The sequence below is a fragment of the Neolamprologus multifasciatus genome, chromosome 6 (assembly GCF_963576455.1).
Source record: "Neolamprologus multifasciatus chromosome 6, fNeoMul1.2, whole genome shotgun sequence".
NCBI classification, from domain to species: domain Eukaryota; kingdom Metazoa; phylum Chordata; class Actinopteri; order Cichliformes; family Cichlidae; genus Neolamprologus; species Neolamprologus multifasciatus.
In genome coordinates, this window is record NC_140444.1 from 7478729 (window position 1) to 7499639 (window position 20911).

Sequence of the window (20911 nt, forward strand, 5' to 3'; positions counted from 1 at the left end):
AGCTTTAAGTGTAATATATATTTTTCTAGCTAAGTAGCTCTCAATGTGATTCAGTCTATATATCTGTATCCATAAAGTTCTATTTAGCTCCAAATGGCCATGCCTGCACCATCTTTACCCTTTCATTGTCATAGGGCTCAAATTGTCTTCCATAGCACAGGTAGGTGCAAGGTCATATTAGCATAGCGTTCTACATCACAATACAACACATGTCTGAGGGACCCCTTTGAAGTAATCTGTGAAATGACAAAAAGAAGACAGTGAAATTTGAGTTGGAAATAAAGGTAATGAGAGGCAGCCTAAAGTTGACTTTGAGCTTTGATGCATTAAAAAAAATAAGACTACAAACATGTGTACATGAATGAAAACCCAGAAACCTTTTGAAAATTGAATTTCACAGTAAAACAGACATGGCTCAGATCATGTGGAATCATGTGGCTTTTGTTCCCCTATGACTTACTCTGAAATTGTCAGTAATAATTTCAAAGAATATACAGACTTGTTAGCATTGTTTGAAGGTACAATGAATAATCCCATCTGAGGGTTAGGTTTTAGACCGCAACCACCTGAAAATCATCTTAGACTTGTACTCCAAGCTTGGAGGAGGATCTTTGGTCACTAAAACCACCACAAACCATCCTCTGTAGAGTAATTATTGATGTCTGTTCTAGGCTACTGTACTCGTGCAAAATCACGGACCCCTTGAAGAAGGACAGGGACCAAAAATTTACTCCATTCATTTTTTCCAGGTTATTACACATCAATTACAACATATTTTTGGATGATTCTGGTCTGTAGATTCCGTTAACTCCTCACACATGGAGCCATGCTGAGTTTTTAAGACATTCTTTAAAAAGGTATCTCAGCACCTACCAAAAGTTACTTGGCTTTCATTGTTCACTGTTCATTTAGATTTCGTTTTAGTGAGTGTCACTGTTAGGTCTCTCAGTTATACCTTCTTCCACTTTACTCTTTTTCAGATTGGAAGAATAAGGTTCTCCCTGTTTTCCCAATCAATGTTAATTTAAAAATAATAATAATAATTTTGGTGTTAGTCACTAACCAACATTTTATACCAAGAACATCATCCATGGCATGTCTTTGCAGCAGTGGTGCAGATGATGAATTAGGTTAGATGAACACAGTTTCATTTCAGCATGCACCACTGCTTATGTCTTTAATCAGCATGGCAGCTGTCCAGTGAGGTAAGTCTGGTGCATGTGGCCAATTGTTAAAGCATATTCCATCACGTAATTACTTCTAACGAGGCATTTGCCTGAGCTTCAGTGTGGTGCTGTCAGTAGGGAGAATAACATCTTCAGGGCACACAGGCAGCACACCTTGCATGGCACGACTGTTGTGGTGGGTTGCATGTGCGTGCACTTTGTGTTGTAGCTTGCGTGCAGCATTGCCACCCTGTATAGAGACCCTTCAAGTTGTTGTATGGTTTGGTGTGATGCACATATGATTGGTTTCCACATCAGTTAGCTTAGTCATTTATGCCACCCCTGTGTACACTATATTATAGTTCTTTCTTTCCTATTCTTTTCTTCTTAGTCACCCTTTCACCCACCCTCATGTCCTCCAATTTTTTTCATTCTTTTTCCCGCTGCTAATCTGCTATTCCCACTCAATCCCTCTTTAAGCATGATGTTGTCTTTTTTTCCTAAACAAACTGCAGTCTCTGTCTTCTTCCTCTCTGCTTCCGCTTGTCTCTGTTTTGTACACTTGAAGCACTGAATGTGAACATCAGATACAGTGATATCCTCAGACCATTACAAGGGAGCCTGCAGCGTTTCTCTTGTTCTCACTATTTACCACACTCTCTCACTGGATTGCCTTGTCCACAGTGTAAAAAAATTCCCTTCTCCCCATGCCTCCCCAACGTCGCTTTCTGTCTCCCCAAGGCTTCAATCTGGACACAGTTCTGTGCATATATGATGAGTGCTATCAACTCAAATTAAACACGGGTCCCTTTGGCTGAGCCTGGAGGGTTTGTTACTGGTACTCTGCTCCTATTTGTGTGCTATTCTCTTACTTTAAAATGCATTGCACTGTAAATAATCAGGTTGCACTGAAGACACAACACATACTGAATACAGTCCTGCATGTGTCTTATAGCTTTAGCAGCTAAAAGTCTGGATATTTACCTCAAGAGCTGGTTCACGAGTTTATTTATCAACATATTTGCTTAACACGACCAGTGGTCCCAATGTTGTTTTCTCATTTTTTTTTTTAATTGCACCTTAATAAACAAAAAATCTTTTCCATCCAGGATTAGGAAAATGTTTTGTTATATCTTATGTACCCGGTAAAAAAATGTCATAATTACTTCTTAAAGTTACATTTTGACCTTTTTCAAGTTTAATAGACCTTAAATAATAGAGACAGCAAACATGTTAGCAAATACTTGTGTATATTTAGCAGGTCTGGAAAAACATTAATTTGCAATTCCTGAACTCACTCTCCTTCTCACTCTGTTTTGTTCTTCACTAACTCCCAAGGAAAATATCCTATTTGTTGCCCGGAGTGGAAGAGATTAGTTTTTTTTTGTTTGTTTTCCTTCTTTGTTAAATGTTGGAAATGTGGTTTAGAAAGGGCAAATTCACATGTACTGCTCCTTGGCGACAAAAAATGAACTGAAAGTTGCTGAAATCCTCTACAAAGGATGTGCGATGAATATGTTGTTGAGTTATCTTTACATCACTTCTCGCTAAATACTTTTAGAAATTAAATATATGAATTTTTGTATAAATGACTTTCACATACAGACAATCTGTTTTATGAATGCAGCATTTTAGCACGACCTGATTTATTTAACAGTGAGTAAATGTACCTCTGTGTCATGGTCTACTTCTTGTCATGTCTCTGGGTCCGTCTCCATGTTCTTCTCCCTCTCTGTCATCATCTTCCCAAGTCTGTTGTGTGTTTCCATGTTTGTATACCCCTGTCTTGGTGTCAAGCCTGTGTGTCCTTGTCTGACTCTTGGTGTGCATGTTACTTCCTGTTTTATTTTGGAAGTCCTTTGTGTCATGTGCATTGTGTTCAGTTTTTCCTTCCCCTGTCTCCTTATGCCTGATTTGTCCTGCGTATGTTTCCGTGTGTCTCCACTTAAATCACCCACATGTGTATATATTGTGTCAGTCACTCCATGTATCCATGTGTCCAGTTCTTAGTGTTTTGTTTCGTTAGTAAAGTCTAGTCTCTTTTTGCCTTTTGTATTCTTGTTGGTTTTTCTCCCAGCCCAATTAAACGGCTTGCTTTTTGTTAAGTCCACTCCTATCTCTACGCTTCTGCTTTTGAACCCTCTCTCCAACACGATCTGCACACACAGATTATGACACCTCTGTGTGAAGTCCATAACTAACAGCAACCTATTCACCTTCTCACAGCTAACCCCTCTTGAGAAACCTACCTCGTTGCCATGATATTTCTATAAATTTCTTCACTTTCATATCTCAGTGAGCAAAAAACAGCAAATGCCCTTCACTCAGACTGTCAGTTCTCATGACAGAAGACATGAAAGGTAAAGGTCACGTCGAAATAGGTCTGTGTTTTCTTTGAAAGGTAGGATCACACCTTTAAATGAAGAGGCTGAGGAGTGCAATAGAGTATGTTTTGCAGTCCTTACAAGCTTTTCGTAGTCCTGTAAGTGCTACTGACAGTTTATGTCATGAATTCACAAGGCTTGTGTACGCACTTACACACACACACATGCGCACACACACAGTAGATGTGATGAAAATATAAGGTCGGCAAGTGGATGGATGAACAGGTCTTTTCCAATACTTTCACACACAGTGCCAGGGCCACAACCCCGTAATTTCTCAGTGATGTACAACCTGGGATTGTTCCATTAAGAATCGTTGTGAGACTGACCTTGTAGAGAACCTTGTGTGTTTCTGCCTTTTCATTCAGATAAGCTGCAGTTCCCAGTGGTGATAACAGATATAAAGCTGAAAATTGAGTCTTTCTTTATGCCAGGAAATTCCCTAGAGTGCCTCTATGATCACCTTTTCAATCTTTTCTTTTTCATTCCTACTGGAATTGTATGTCGGTGTCACAGAAAATAAACTATGCATATCCCAAGTCAGTACTAAGCAGAATAGAAACCATGAATGTTTCTCAACGAGAGCTTTAATCGTGTATTTCTAAACCTGTCTCAAAGTAAAGCAGTGCCTATTGCCTTGAAATGAAATGAAAATACCTGACACATAAAGCTGAATTTTACTTGTACGGTGTCTGGCTTAGCAATGAATGTTCACTCAGATGGAACGAACTGAGTCGGGATCCCTATGAATATAAAATACTGCATGACAACTTTAGTGAGTCCAAGTTACTTGTGTCCACGAATGTATGTCCGTCATTTGTAATTTATCCAACACAAAAGTGAGACTTGTTTATCATTTTGTTCATTCTCACATTTCCCCCTTTGGCAATTTTCACCCTAGCTTATTGATTTGTGTCTGATTGCTTTCTCTCTGTGCTATAGAGTCTTGCCTGTCCTCTTGTCGACTGTCAGATCATTAGTTTGTTAAACACTGCCTGGTAAACATTAACGAGTTAATTCTGCCACTAAGATGAATCTGTTCCTTGCTTTCTGCTACATGGTCAAAGCTACCTTTGGCTGTTTCCTTTGTTGCAAGGGGTCATCACCATGGATAGCTTTGCATATTTGATTTGGCTTTTTTTTTTTTATGCCAGATGCCCTTACTAATGCAACCCTCAAGGGATTTGTGTCTCCTCCTGGGATCAAATGAGAGATTTTTGACTTTTATTTAATCAACTAAACTTTTTGTCATATGTGTTTTTCACCATTTGTATAAACAACTTGTCAAAATACTCATATTCAGCTGGGCTTTTCTGTCTTATTCAACGTGTGTCTTTTGGTATTAGTATAGCCAGTTTCCTTAATATTAGCTATACTGACGAAGACAGAGACACAGAGCTCTCTCTAAACACAGACGTTTAGAACTTTCTGTTTGTGACAGGCAGCCAATCACAAGATAGTTGGCTGAGAGTGAGGTTTTCCTAAAAGGGAGACAAGCTCAAACACTTTCTTTCAGACAAAGGATGAACTCAGACTTTAGCTGTTGCCAATAAGAAAGTTAAAAAGGATCTGCAAGGAACTACAAATCATTCAATGTGCTATTCAATAAAGACAATAATCATAATAATATGGAGTTAGAATAAAGCATATTGAGTACCCTTTACGTGCCTTCTTTTCTGTGGCAATCGTGGCTCAAGAGTTGGCAGTTTGTCTTGTAATTGGAAGGTTGCCGGTTTGGACTGCCCAGATTGGACAGTCTCTGTAGTTGTGTCCTTGGGCAAGACACTTCACCCACCGCCTACTGGTGTTGGCCAGAGGGGCCGATGGCGCGATATGGCAGCCTCGCTTCTCTCAGTCTGCCCCAGGGCAGCTGTGGTTACAACTGTAGCTGCCTCCACCAGTGTGTGAATGTGAGAGTGAATGAATAGTGGAATTGTAAAGCGCTTTGAGGTTCTCAAAAAGCGCTATATAAATGCAATCCATTATTATTCTTTTCAGTTAACTTTTGTTCACATGATTTGTCTAAATTATAACAACAAAAAATTATCTTTCAATCATCCATCCTTTACTATTTATTGATGCTGCTTTTTTTGTTTTTTATATTTTCTATATTCTTCGAGGTTTTGGTACTTGCAGTATAGATGTAGACAGTATGCCCAGAGAAGGGGGCATGATGTGCCAAGCCATCCATGTTAACGCCACAGCAATAAACTGTAAAATAGGTGTGATGATTTGTGGTATGTGCCGTAGCGTATTGATATATATTTGGTGTTGCTAATAGCAACTTCAAGTCAATACACTAAACTTATATTCAATTTCAGATTCATAGAAACTGACTCAAAATGTGCTTAACACAGGCCGTGTCATGGGCAGAGCAAGCCTGGGATTAAAGTGCCCAAGTCCCACACCATTGTTTTTATTTTTGCATGATTCATTGTTGATAATAATCCTTTATTACCACAAGATTGGCCACGTTTCTCATTGGCTTTAACATTGGCTGTCCCTTGCAAATAGAAAATTTAAACAAGTGATTGGAGATGCAATGCTAACAGCCAGAGCTATATGCTTAAAATGACCATGTTAAGGTCAACTGTTTTTGATGATATCATGCAGATCCAGAAGTACAGAAAATAAGGAAAGACAAAGGTATATTTTAAAGTGCTTTGGTGGGTTTCAGTTTTTTAAACACAAATAAGTGACGCCACCTCTCATACAGTTTAGTTGTCTTGAATTATTAATTTCCCAGCAGCTCTAAAGAAAGCAAGTACATGAAATATGTTTTTGGCTGGAAAGAAGAGCTCCGTTCAAAATATTTTGGGTGTCTCACATACGGTCAAAGATTTTTCTCCATTGAAAGAGCTGAAAGCTTGTTTATTTGTATGCAATCCTGAGGGGCTTGCACCCTCCTCTGTCACAGTCTATCTGTGTCACACACACACACACACACACACACCTGTCTTCCTGAGTCAGATCTGTAGCTGTGAATAATGGAAGAGTGGGCTGAGGTCAGACTGTTCAAGTGCGGGGGAAAGAGGGGAAACTCTTGCTTAAGCATCCCAGTCATATTTAATAAGTCAGAGAACAAACTCATCTTCCAAAAACTAGGCCAAATCACGCAATAATACGATATCACCTTAGACTGCCACTTGTAACATCTGGGTGACTAAAAATTTAAGAAAGTTACCGCCATTATAAAGTTACAGTTCGTGGTTCAAATACACACCCAGTCAGCTGGGAGAACAAGTTCTGGGGAGATTTAGGGTCACTGTCTCCTCGTGTAATTACTAATGATGACGATGGTGATGGTAATATGCCTTTGTGCAGAGCTCATCTGATGAGGACTGACAGGACTTGGGTTGATGCTAAACCATGGCATCAACCCATCCATCCATCCAGCTATCCTTTTCCTCCTGCTTATCTAGGGCTTGGTCGAGGTGGCAACACCCTAACCAGCTATCAGACATCCCTCTGTAATATATTAAGTGATTTTATTTTACTAACTTATTATAGTCTATGCACAATATCTTTAATATCTGTTGCATTATTATGTAGGCAAATTGGAAAGCAAAAAATGAAGCCTGTTTCTCAGCCATTGTTGCTCAACGCTAATTCCACCACATTGTTCAACAAAGACTACTGCTGTTCTGCAGAGACCGTCATGTGTGCCTTTGTGACAAAAAAATGGATGTCTGCTGCCACTTAGTGTATATACTGTGTCATTACAACCAATAACACATTCTAGTGCACACTGAAGCTCTTGGGTGCAGTTTACAGTGCTAGATTACCATCTAGCGGACGCTATGGGTACCAGACATCTATTTTTAGTATTATTATTATCATTACTACTACTAATCATTTTACCATATGTATATATATTGATTTAACACTTTATTCTACCTGTTCAGCATGTGTGGGTGTCGCAAAAAAGGACGTAGAAATAGTGGTATTCAATTTTTTCTTTATTCTGATCATCATTACAGAACATACAATAATCAACAAAGTGCATGTGACACATAAAACAGCTCAATATTCATGGAGTGACATTGTGCATTTTGTTGCGTGTATAATTACTTTTACATTTATACGAACAAAGACGTTCAAATCATACACGCTACCTTAACCTGCTTATTGCTTGTACTCCTCTGCACCCCTCTACATGCATTTCACAGCAAAGGACAAGTTGCATCTAGAGCATTACAGTTTCCAGTAGTTATTACAGGCTGCAAACCATGTTGTAGGGAGGTAAAAGTTTGTTGCCCGAGCTTTTCTCTACAATAGAAAGATACAGTATGAATGTTTCATTGAGCTTTATCAATAAATCATAGTTAAAGACGGACTGGAAACCAAGAACGAACTGTTGGAGAGTGTGCGCCTTCATGAAGGTGTGCTGAGGTACATCTGCAAAGCAGGGGTGAAGATAAGGATAGTTCCCAGGATTGACACTGTTAGGAAGGCCCACAGGAAAATTCTGTCCAGCACCTGAGCCACAAATTTCCAGTCTTGTACAACCTGATGAAACAAAGAGAGACACAGAAAGGCAAAAGTACACAGGTGTGAGTCTGTGTTAGCGCCAAACATTTTTTTCACAGTGAAACATCCCTCATTAGTGACATGTAAATGACTCTGTGCCACTTCTGTAACAGTAAACAGATGATGTAACATGCATGCAACCCAATTCGTCCCACATCTAGTCTCCCGTTTGGCCACGCCCACCTCTCTTATAAAGTGCTCCTTTTTGATATGACGGCTGATGTAGCGAACGGAATTTGTGGCTTTCTCCAGCATTGCCAACCAAGCTTGGTTTTCATCCTCCTTCCCTCCATGGGGGCCTCTCTGCTGACCGCCACAGTGCCCAGGAACGCCCCTCCTCCCCGCACCTCGACGGGGCTTCAGCTCTGGGCTTCGCATCTCAATGTCTGGGAAGTGGTATCTGCAGATAATGACACTAAATCTGTTATTTTATTTATTTTATTTTGCATGTGTAGCTGCTAACTGAAACTGTTAGGCTTTGAAGGTTAGTTGGAAATTTTATAACTAACTCTCTTAACTCTGAACGTTACATGAAATGATCAATACCACGCTGTACAGTAAATCTAAAGTTACAACAGCAGAAAAGTAAAATATTTGTTTAACTAAAGCTGATCTTTGTTACCTGTCCGTGTGTCCCCTCATGCAAAGGAGTCTGGGCAGTCTCTGAAGAAAGAGGCTCTTTACCCAGGGGGCCATGGGGTGATAGGTGGCAGAGGAGCGATGGTGGACGTTAATCACAAAGACGGTGACAATAATGGAGAATGTGACAAAGATCATGATGAAGAGCAGGTACTCCCCAATTAGTGGGATCACCTGTAAATGTAAAAATGAAACAGTTATTCAGTTGTGTACGAACATCAGTAATACTTCCATCCATCCAGCTATCTTTTTCTTCCACTTATCTGGGGCTCTGTCAAGGTGGCAACAGCCTAAGCAGATACCAGACCTCCCTCTCCCGAACCACCTCCTCCAGCTACCTCCTCCAGCTTATCCAGGGGAGCACCAAAGTATATCCTGGGTCTACCCCGGGTCCATCCCCAGTAGGACATGCCCAGCTGTAAATGTCATTCTTTCAATCACTAACCAAAGCTCGTGACCATAGGTGAGGGTGTGGACGCAGGTCGACCAGTAAATCAAGAGCGCCCCTAAACTATCTCTTCACCACTTTGGACTGGTGCAGCATCCATATAACTGCAGCAGTGGCCCCAATCTGTCCGTCACTTTCCCATTACCATTACTAATGAACAAGACTGTGGGATACTTCCTCCACTCACTAATCAACAAAATTTGGAATATTAGCCAAATTTAAAGAAAAATTCAAGACATGTAGTAGTGGTTTAAGACAGCGGTCCCCATCCCCCGGGCCTCGGACCGGGACCGGTCCGTGAGTCGTTTGGTACCGGGCCGCGAGAGTTGAGGCTCAGGTGTGAAATGTATAGTTTTCAGGGTTTTTATCAGTTTTCAGTGTTATTTTGTTATCGTTTTTATCGTTAACTCTGTTTTGGGTCTTTTCACATGTGTTATGAATAAATCTTCTTTTTTTTCGGTACCGGTACTAGTTTTATTTTGTTGTATTTATCCGCGACACCTTAAAGGCCGATCATAAACCGGTCCGTGAGGCAAAAAAGGTTGGTGACTGCTGGTTTAAGAGACCTGAGTTTGTTTCACTGGCTTTTTAGGATGCAGTGTATAAAACATAAATAAATTATTTTGATTCCTTGTGGTAGAATTTACTTTTTCTCATGTACTCTGCAGAAGATTACAAGTCTTTTGTGTATTATGTTTGAAAAGACCTCTGCTCAAGCTCGTGGCTACTAAATGATTGGAATTACGTGACGTCATATAACTCAGTGTACCTCCTAGACTCCAAGATGTATAAGCCGTTTCACCTTAGCAACTGTATCAGGAGATTCAAGGAGCTGTTAATGAAGCAGAGACTACACCCACCCACATGTTTCAGAAAAGAGCTTTAGTTTAACACTGTAAGATGCCAGTGTTGATGTTTAAAATACAATTTCATGCCTTTTTTTTTCTTTTTTGCTGTCATGGATGAAATTTGTTTATATTTAACAAAAAATGGCTTTAAAAATATTTAATGATGAACAAAGTGCATTTCTGATGTGTTTCAAAGCTTGTTAAATATAGATTTTATTCATTTGCAAAAAATACTAATTAGTCTAATACATTTAAAAAGCATGGTACACATTTTAAGAGCTTTTATAGCATTTCTACTTACTTCTTATTTAAACTATCCTCTGTAATAACATATTAACCCTGAATAAAACATTCAGGCAACATTATAATAGTCTATGAAATATGCCTCGTAGTGGGCTGCAGACTGAAAAGTCATTGATTCTGTCATTGCCTTTGAAAGTAGTTTTTTCTGAAGGCTTTGTCGTTTTTCTCTCCTGCTTGGTTAATGGAGCTGACATGCAGTTCAAGCAGCAGGTAATTGAGAAGGTTGGGGTTGTGCTCCATTTTAATTAGAGCGTGCTGTAATTAAGATTGTAGTTAGGATAACTGAACACAGAAGAAAGAAAAGTGGATTAAAAAATAAATAAATAATAATCATAATATAGCCCAGTAAAAACTTGACTATGGAGAAACACTGACATAGATTACCCACCTTGGAGGATGAAGGGATAATTTCTTCTATGACCAGCAGGAACACAGTGAGCGATACCAGCACCGATGTTGAAAGTGAAAGTTTCTCTCCTTCGTCTGATGGCAAATAGAATACCAGCACAGTAAGGAAGGACAGGCCAAGGCAGGGGATGATGAGGAAGAGGGTGTAGAACAAGGGCAACCTTTTAAGGATGAAGGAGTATGTGACAAATGGATACCAGTAAACCCCATCCCTCCTACTTCCCTTTACTCCTGTTGCATTGAGGATCTCCCATTCGCCATTATCAAAGAAGTCTTTACGATCCACGTAGTGGTCCACCAGGACAAGATCCACCATATTTCCATCATAGGTCCAGGAACCGAACTTCATGGAGCAGTTCTGTCGGTCAAAGGGGAAGAAGGTGACATCCATGGTGCAGGACGACTTATAGCTGGCGGGTGGAGTCCATGTTATGGTGCCATCCCAGCGCACAATGGCTTTAGTCATCAGTGAACCTTCAAAGCGACCATCAGCACTGGGAGAAAATGGAAAGAAATGGAAAAGAGAGAGGAAAAAAGGCTGAAGTCACAAAAGTGAGGCAAGGGAGGCAAAAAACAAAGCCATTGAGCACTTCAGAATGTGGTACCAATGTGTGTAGAGTGTTGTGCAACTCACTTTTCATACAGAACAATATCAGGCAGCCATATTGTCTCTGAAGGCACTCTGATAGAGGTAATGCCCCCATAATCATCAGGGTTCCACTTCAGCTTCACATCAACCCACTCCTATAGAAACACAAACAATAACACAATGACCCACTGATACATTAAGCCTACAAGCTAAGTGCATGCAGTTTCTGCACACATGGTGCTGTCCATGGTACCATCCATGCTCAGCACCATGGACAGCACCAGGCTGCTCGCTCAGCAGGAATGGAACGGACACTAGAATATGTTTTCCACCAGTATATCTCTCCTTGTTTTTAAGGAGAAGTATACTGGTGATTTTACTTGCAAATACAATCTAAGATTATTTATTTTTTTGCCCTTGTCATTGTGGTTTAAAAAATGACTTTCTATTTCTATCAAGAGCTCACTAGCAGAATTTTTACTAAATAATTTATAATTAGAATAATTAACACTAAAGAAACTGTACAATGCGGCAGATATAAAGTAATGTTTACAATCAGGTGTAAACAGCAATAAGAATGGGGCCAATTCTTAATACTTTATTGCTGTTCTTTTGCTGATCTGACGTCTGCTATCTCTAGTAGAAAGTAACATTAGTGTGACACATTTTAAAGGATGTATTGGGAATCATTAAAAGGTTATTACTGAAAGGCTGAATAGAAAAAAAAGGCAAAAGCAGTATGTAACAGTTAAAACTACCCTCATCTATTATATATCTATGCATATTTATTATCTTTATCTATTATACATCTTGTGTCAGCCAATTTACTATTCACCAAGGCCAGAGATGTAATGTTCAGTGAGTCCAACACAAGTTTTAGAAAATCATCTCTCTCTGTAGCGCAGTCATTCAGGATCCATCCTCCTCTTAAATGTACTTTGAACCTCTCCAAATATAATAAAATATACAAAAGCGAAATTTAACAATGTGTTAAAGATGGGCACATTTCTTGCCTCTCCTCACAATGTGCCTCTGGAAATATGCGTAAATGGAAAATGTTTTATTGAGATTCATGTGCTCAAGTTTTATTGTCTTTTAAAAATAATAATAATAAATCGATAATTACTCGATAATAATCATTATTTTATATGCACGCAATGGTACATTTATACCTTTATTTAATCATGTATTCTCATTCATTTATATCTTCTTGTCCACGGACACCAAAAAAAACCCTTATCAAAATGTAAATAATAACAGTAAAATGAGCTTACTTCAAGAAAACTGAAAATTAAAGATCCTATAATTTGTAAGCAGTAGAGCTAGTATTCACCTGCCAGAGCCAAACATTTGTAGTCATAAGCTGGTTCTTTTCATCCTGCGAGACAAAAAAAGAATAAAATAATTTATAAAAGTTCATTATTTATAAATCTACTTACTTGAAATGATAAGTGAAGCTAATGAGGAGGTGAGCAGCAAACCCAAAGCTGGAGACAAAAAGCTGAGTGGCATTAAAGAAAGGACATAAGCCTAAAAAGGTTGATGGGTTAATTGCTTCTTCAGCTTCCTACTTAATAAGTGCAGTGGAACAGCTTTTGGGGTCTCGCACATATTTTAGAGTTTCTCACTTTTGAGTACAAACAATATTAGACAAAAAAAAGAGATGGTTTACTATTGCTGTGATCTTACTCCTATCTTGTGCTATACAAAATAATGAAACCCACTGTATAAAAACACATTTGAGAGGGTGGTAGAGGATTACCAGGAGAAGGTCAAAGACAGAATACATTTCATGTGGAGTTTGAGAGCAGAAAAAAGTATTAAGAAAGATGCAAATCTATGAAATCGATTTTGTCTACTCTCGTGAGCTTGTGAGGCATACCTGACTGCAACATTTAATTAATTTGGTATAAATATTTGCAGTTTAGACAGAAAACCAGAAGATGGCACTCTTCTAAATGTTATCTTTTCAGGGAGAAGTACAAATGTGAAATGCTGATGTAGTAAAACTGTTGCCCTCTTTAGACTTGGGGCAAGCAGCTTTGTGAGCGCATACTTGTGTGAATAATAAATGAAATCCGATTCCTCTCAGCTTGATGGCCTCATTACTTCCTCTCCCACTACATGTACAAGTCCACTTTGGACTTCACTTTTAGTCTTTCTTCTTTTCTCCTTGTTGTTACTCTCTCTTCATTTTGAGGTCCTTTAAATCCCTCTCGACACCCTTCTCCTTGTTTATCCTCACTGAAGGCTTCATCTCTACAATAGTTCGTTTTTTACCTCCATATATAACATTTACACCTATTGTATGTTCCATCTGTCTATTGCCTCGCTTACCTATCTTCTAGTTCTCCTGCTGCTGTCTCTCCTCTTTTCTTATTTCCACACACTCCTCTCTTGTTCCTGTGAATAACCCGTTTCTCCTCAGACGATTATAACAGGATTGTATTAACCACATTACATATTAATCTATGTTAATTTATGCAGAGTCACAGACACAGCTGTGTATTCACCTGAATCTACTTTGCTCAAGAATTTGATCAATACCAACTGACAAAATTACCCAAATCCTTGTAATTGTAACCTAATATTATATAAAAATATTGGGTAGAGTAAGCAGTGTCAACAAGCAGAGGCAATTTATAAAACAATTTAACTAACTTGACATTACTATACACACTGTATACCTCCTGCAGGTTTGTGGATGTGCGTGTTATTTCCTCACCACATCAACCAGCTGTGAGATCTTTAGTCCAAAGCGTACAGTGATGGTGTCATTGGCGTGCTGAACAGGCCGCACCCACTTCTGGTAACCTCTGAAAAGGTTCCTCAGCAGAGAATCCTCCAACTCTGCCAGCGACACAAAATCTTCCTGGGCTGGAAGGAGGGGAAGAAGGTAGTAGGGATAAGGCCAGAAAGGAAAAATGTAAGACTGTTGTATGTCGTAAAAAGCAGGAGCAGCTGTCACACACTTGTAAAGGAATAGATGTGCTTCTGGAATCAATGCAGATGACTACACACATCACATAATTGCTCATATTTCACACAGACTGTACCTGAACATTACATTTGACACCCCCCTTCCTTTCCTTTTGATGTGTGTAAGTAAAATGATTAAACTCAGCTCTTTATTCACCTAAATTAAGGTCATTTACACTCAGTGATTTCACATTCTTTTGACCATTGTGGCTTTCAATGCTGCTCTTCTAACATGCTGTTTCATTACTGTGCAGCTGTGCAAACCTTTTATAAGACACCGCCACACTAGCAGCTTAGTAAGGCTCAAAACGGTGGTGTTAATATGATGATATTTAACAGGTTTCATTTTTACAGGGTTCACATTTACACACTAACATGTCATAGCAAGTTCAGCACTTGGAATCATCTCCAGATATTTTATTTCCTTAATTGTCAAATTACTTTTGAGCCTCTGAAAATAGAGGCCTATGTGTAAAAATGGCTGTCATGGGCTAGCCAGTTAATTTAGCACTTGTGTGGAATTAATCCACTGTGGTGGCAAAATTATATATATAAATGTCAACTTTGTTGACCTCATTGTACATCATAAAGTGCATTACTTAAAAGTAAAACTAGTTGAACCTCTAAACAGATGGCTACTTACCTCATATACACTCAACATTCATGTGCAAAACAGATCTGCGCATAACTGCCACTGAGATGCATAACTGTCACAAGTTTTACATGTTTAAGTTATGCATGAACGAGCTCTACCACACGTCTCCGGAGTCTCAAAAATAAGTGGGATAAAAAATTAAGTCAGGGCCTTAGAGTCAGGCATGCACACACAGTCAGCCTCGGACTGACAGCTGGTCATGGCCGAGCGAATGCATCTAAGCTCCCAAGGCTGACAAGATGATCATACTGACATGATCACCTCAGACAGAACAATCGCCAGGGGAAACAAAAAGAGCTCGGAGCGCTTTGTGCAGTCAGGCACAAGACATAATAGTCAGTTAAAGAGTGACGCTCATGCTGAACAGGAAACAGTGCAATGAAGGAACAGTGCATTCATTTCAACAAGCCGGGAGATGGTTTTTGTTTTTTTTAGGTAAACAGTTATGAAGAAGAACATGCAAGATTATGATGTGAATATCAGTTTAGTTCATCTTTGCTAAAATATACATGTATGAGTTTGAAACCTAGACTGAGTAGAAAAAAACTACTCTTTGTGTGTAACTAAGATGAAAATGACAGCAGCATTCGTTGGACGCTCAGAGCATTATGTGGTATTTGTACTTGAGAGTCACACAAGAGCCTCCCACAGTAACTCTGTGGCTTTATCAGCTCAAAGCTTGGAGCAATTGTCTGCATAAGAGCCCGATATTTGGCACAGCCTATGGTAGTGTTGCGACAGAAGCTGATAGACAGAAAAGAGAAGTTTGAATCAACAGCCTCTAAAATGAGAGGAATGCTGCAGAGGAGTGGAGAGTGCTGATAAGAGAAAGAGTGAGACAGAGTGACCCAAAGCAATTCCCCCTAGAATATAAGAGAGACAGAAGCAGGGGGAAGGGGAGAGGTTGCTACAGAAGGGTACACTAACTGGGGCAAGGGGAATGAGAACAGACAGAGAAAAAGATAGAAGTGAGAAAACAAACTCCCACTTCCACTTGCATCTTAATGCAGCGACATTGCTCTCTGCTAAGCAATGCAATCTTCTTTCCGTCCTACATTTTGGTATACAGTCGTGATATAATATGTTAGCTGGAGAGGGAGATAAGAAGGGCATCCCTATTTATATAATTATTAATAAATAATATAGGAAACTAGGTTTATTTTAGATTGCATTTAAAATGTAATCTGCAATAATTTATTCTGGTTTTTTTTGTTTGTTTGAAATACAGCAATAAAAAATCTCAATAATATATAATGGCACAGTGAAGACATTTGTCTAGAAAATTTCTTGATATCATGGTGCAACACTGCATGTTGCTTTTTTCTGAGGCTTTTTGGGAGGGCCGTGGTAAATAATGATCTAGTGGCCACAATAATTCGAGCCAAAATGACTTAGCAAGCAAGAACAGCCTTGTAATGCAAGATGACTAGAGACCCGACAGTTGCAATAACAAAAGTTCAGAAGTCCTCTAAAGTGAAGAGAAAACCTGCCAGAATGACAACGCTCTCAACAGCTCGAGCTTTTATGGTAGAATGCCTAGACAGAAATCACTTGAGTAAAAGAGACTTGTGAGAGTGTCAACTCTTTTAATTTTATTTGGTCCTAAAAATCTTACAAACTTGGTTTCTAACCAGATACTTACTCTAGATTTCATTACATTGGCCTCTAGTAATTCTCTGCAGAATCTTGGAGTCCATTTTGACCGGTACATGTCCTTCAACATGCATATTAAACTAATATGTAGGACTGCTTTCTTGCATTTGTGCAATATCTATAAAAGAAACAGATTGAGTGGGTCTGAAAGACAAACAGAACTCCAAGCTCTAAGCTCACTCCATGCTTTATTGACTCCCTTGTTGATTCCTTATCAATCATCTCTGAGCCAGAACACAATAAAGAAAAAGAGGAAAATGAAAGGCGTGTATATGACTATGCATGCTGGCACTGATAAAAATAATAAAAGCTTGGAGTCATATCATTCAGATTAATTAGAAAATCTCAAAATGGTTTTCTACTCCCATCCCTACTCATTATCTGGTGGGTACAATCCATGCAATTCATACTGTAGGAATGTGTGTCTGTGTCACGGACAGAGAAATGGGTGAAAGAATAGCAATGATTGCAGCCAAATGCAGAGAGGTCCTTGAAGAAGTTCTGAAATGGATATACCTCATGAAGTGGTGATGCTGAAACTTAAAGCATGACAGTGAAGTGAAGCATCCAGCTAGGTCAACACTTGCATGGCTTCAGGACAGGTTTCTCATCATTAACCCTACCGAGAGTCTAAACCTAACCCTATGCAATATTTGTAGAAAGATTAAAAGATGCTTTTAAAAAAACAAAAACAAATATGCAAACATTTGATAGTTATTGGTCATTAATTGAGGGGAAAAACATGCAAAGGACAAAAAAATACAGTGTGGGTAAAATGTGAAGGGTGTGTGTGTGTGTGTGTGTTTGTGCATGGACACAAAAATACCGTGTATTTTTTTCATTTTTAGATCCTCTTGTTCTCTGTTGGGTGTGCTGCCATAAGTAAAAGCACATGCTGTGTTCATACGCAGACAGATTACCTACTATTGCATCAGATCCGCACTCAGTTTGTAAAGACTTGAAATGGGACAACAACACACTCAGCTGAATCCATCTATCTCCCATCACAACAGGAAGCAGCCCATCTCGAGATCCTCATCAACAAAAACCCAGGAGCCCCTGTAGTCAAACACCACAGGGATGGATTCCTCTACAAGGGCCAACGCCCTCCCTCAGAGAGACGCTTACTGACCCTGCACTATGTGAGTGTGTGCATATTTGACTGAGCAAAGGTAAAGAGGAAAGTATTGATCAGAACACACACACTGTGATGGTTGGAAGGATGCGGTTGTTTCTCTGTGGGGAAATTATAATGCATTAGGTTGAATGTGTGTGTGTGTGTGTGTGTGTGTGTGTGTGTGTGTGTGTGTGTGTGTGTGTGTGTGTGTGTGTGTGTGTGTGTGTCTGAGAGAGTAAAAGAGATTTGTTGATGATTGATAGAGACAAAGGAGTGACCCAGCATGCAAACATGCACCCTGCCTCCTCCTCAATTTGAAGGTGACAACTGGTATGATCACCTTGACGTGACTACCATCTGTTCACATAGAGCCACAGCAGGATGCACCACTGCGAGGGGTAATATGAGAGAAGGAAACTGGAGGGGAACACATTTTTTGGTCACACACCAGTGCATATGAACAACAGTTTAACTTTATATTCGAACTCCACTGTCACTGTTTCAGTCTCAGCAAGTTGACAGAGGCTTTGATGTTTATTGGTTTGTCTGTGTGTCAACAGAATTATGCAAAAACAGCCAAGCTGAACCTCTTAACATTCACTGGGTCACTCATGACATATATGGTAATCACTAGGATTTTTTTTTTTTTTTTTGGGGGGGGGGGGGGTTAATTCACATACTAAAGAATCATATTTATAGAAACTACAAGTTGTATCATTTAACCACTAGGGGACTAATGAAGGATTATCTTTTCATTGTTATAATAATGGAAAAGTAGGAAGCGAGCTTTGAATGCTGAGGGGTAATTTCAGTATTTCCCCTCATCCATGAAAAGTGATTTAAGTGCCTCTGAATGTGGCATGGCTGTTGGTGCCAGACAGGCAGGTCTGAGTATTTCAGAAACTGCTGATCTACTGGGAAGCTTTACAGAGGATGGTATGAAAAAGATAAAATATTCCGTGAGCAGCAGTTCTCGGAGTAAAACTGCCAAGCTGACAGGAAAGCAACAGTAACTCAACTCAATTCATTACAACCAAAGTATGCAAAGAGCATCTTTACACACGCACGCAAATGTTACAACTTGCACAGTCACTGCAACATTTAGATGGCATGAAAGCATGGATCCATCCCGCCTTGCATTGGATATTTCCTTGGCACACTTTGAGCATCATTTAAACACTATGTCCTTCCTAAGCATTGTTGCTGACTGCATTCATCCCTCTGTCGCCACAGTGTAACCATTTTCTGATGGTTTCTTCCAGCAGGATAATGTGCCACGTCACAAAGTTCATACATCGGATCTCATTCCACCTTTGTTATATAACAGAATGGGAGATTCGCATTTTTGATGCGCAACTGACATATCTGCAGCATGTAATAGATGCTATAATGTCAGTATGAGCCAAAATCTCTGAGGAAAGCTTCCAGCACCTTGTTCGTCTAAACCATGAAGTATTAAGGCGAAAGGTCGAGGCCACTGAGATGAAGTGGATTTACACAGGCGTGTGCACAAACACACAAACAGATAAACAACTTTAGATTGCTAATCTGTGTCTGTGTGTTAAAGTAATATCTGCCCACGCTCACACACACACACACATGGCAGTATGATGAAGAGACAGCAGTTTGATCGTGGACTTCTGTTCTGCGATCTCTGTGTCACAGTATTTTGCTCAATATATTTCATATCAAATTCTATGAGGCATAGCCCGCTCACGGCTTTATTATGTAAGGGAATTCTTCTCTCCCATTGCTGTGAATATTTATTGTATTTATACCGTCCCTTATTGTTCTACTGTAGTGTTATAAAGCCCATTCTTAGTCACGCATCCCAAGGGGGGGCGCTGTGAACTCACTCTTTAATAAATCATAAACATGCTCTTTCACCTGACCCCATCGTTTTGTCCTGCGCCCTGATTAAAAACTATAATCATATTTAAACTACATAGCATGATCGCCTCTTTTTAAAACACCTTTCTGACTGGGCAGAGCCGTGGCACGTTAGCCAATTAGTGTGAATATTGAGGATATAACGTGTTTCGATTTAACTAGACACAATTCTCCTGCTCAATCTTCTGTCAGTTTGAGCTTTTGTTTTGTACAAATTAGATTTTCTGTCCTGACAGTTGTGCCGCTTCAGCAGTTTAAAGGCGAGTGTTTCCAGATTCTTACCTTGCATCGTAGCTTTCCCAAGAGCCACGCAGAACCACAACACCGCAACCGCAAACTTCATCTTTCCTCCTGTCATCAACGAGACCGAGTGGATATTTCCACAGCGAAGATCAAATTATCTGACTGTTCATCCCTGCGTGCATCTCAGCAGCCAAGTGGGACCTCCGGAGTGTCACCGCCGTGATGTGCAGTTTAAATAATGAAGGACGGTCGGTTGTTGGTGGCTTTGTACAACACGCACCGCCTTCACGCTGCGAAACACCACCTTGTGTCGAATATGTGTGTGTATTTGTTTAGTTTTTTTCCTTGTCTTGGTTCTGTCGCCTGTTGGGTTTCTCTGCACCTTCTTTTCGTGCGTGTCCCGTCGCAGAGATGGATCCTGCCCGAGCCAAGATGGGCTGAGGGCGGGACAGAAGAGGGCTGGCTTGTCATACTGTGGGATGTAGGGGGGAGGACAGATCTGGTCCCCAATCAGAGAAAAAAATAAAGAAATAAAAAATAAAATACATTTCTGTGTGAGCAGTACTAGCCTCTACGATTAGGAAATTACATGCATGGTCTTATTATTAATGTTAAATATTCCAAAGTAGTGCAGCTCAGTGCAATTCGACACTCGTCAAATACGAATGATGACAAAAAAAAAAAAAAAAGCATAATGAAAAAGAAGATTAAACTTGGCTGTGTTGTCTCCAGTTCAGAGTTACAGGTTGTTACATGTTTTATTCAGTGATGAGTGTGGTGGGGAGATGCTCGCTTGAATCTGTTAACCCACCACAAAGTGATGGCATGCTGCACGGACTGCACTTCATCGTCACTTACACGAATATTGCAAGTGTAAGAAAGAGCGGCGGTTTGCATATTCAACAAGTGAGGTAACTCTAAAAACGTTATATAAACCACAAAACTTGAAATAAATACCAAGTAGGTTGTTCCAGAGCTGAATTTCTAGTACATAAAATCCTGTTTGAGTTTTAACAGACAGTGTTTGCTTGCTAAGCCGTGACAAGAATAGTACAACAA

The 20911-nt window shown here is 39.7% G+C and overlaps 1 protein-coding gene across 1 annotated transcript; it reads right to left on the reverse strand.

Annotated features, from left to right (window-relative positions):
• Window positions 1-3253: 3253 nt before the first annotated feature.
• Window positions 3254-20423, reverse strand: chrnb3a (cholinergic receptor nicotinic beta 3 subunit a). The gene is made up of 8 exons (XM_085161709.1): window positions 19892-20423; window positions 14041-14192; window positions 12649-12693; window positions 11361-11470; window positions 10707-11220; window positions 8703-8893; window positions 8264-8480; window positions 3254-8059 (listed from the first exon to the last, which is right to left on the reverse strand). Exons 1-8 carry the CDS (start codon window positions 19965-19967, stop codon window positions 7925-7927), a joined length of 1440 nt encoding a protein of 479 aa, XP_085017835.1. The 5' UTR covers window positions 19968-20423; the 3' UTR covers window positions 3254-7924.
• Window positions 20424-20911: the final 488 nt, after the last annotated feature.

Bases quoted from the DNA above. Each gene is read 5' to 3' on its own strand.
- chrnb3a (XM_085161709.1), bottom strand. From the start codon at position 19,967: ATGACAGGAGGAAAGATGAAGTTTGCGGTTGCGGTGTTGTGGTTCTGC. The intron at 8,481-8,702 runs GTAACAAAGATC...CATTATCTGCAG, and splicing joins ATGAGGGGACACACGGACAG to ATACCACTTCCCAGACATTG. The intron at 8,060-8,263 runs GTGGGCGTGGCC...TTGTTTCATCAG, and splicing joins AGGAGCACTTTATAAGAGAG to GTTGTACAAGACTGGAAATT.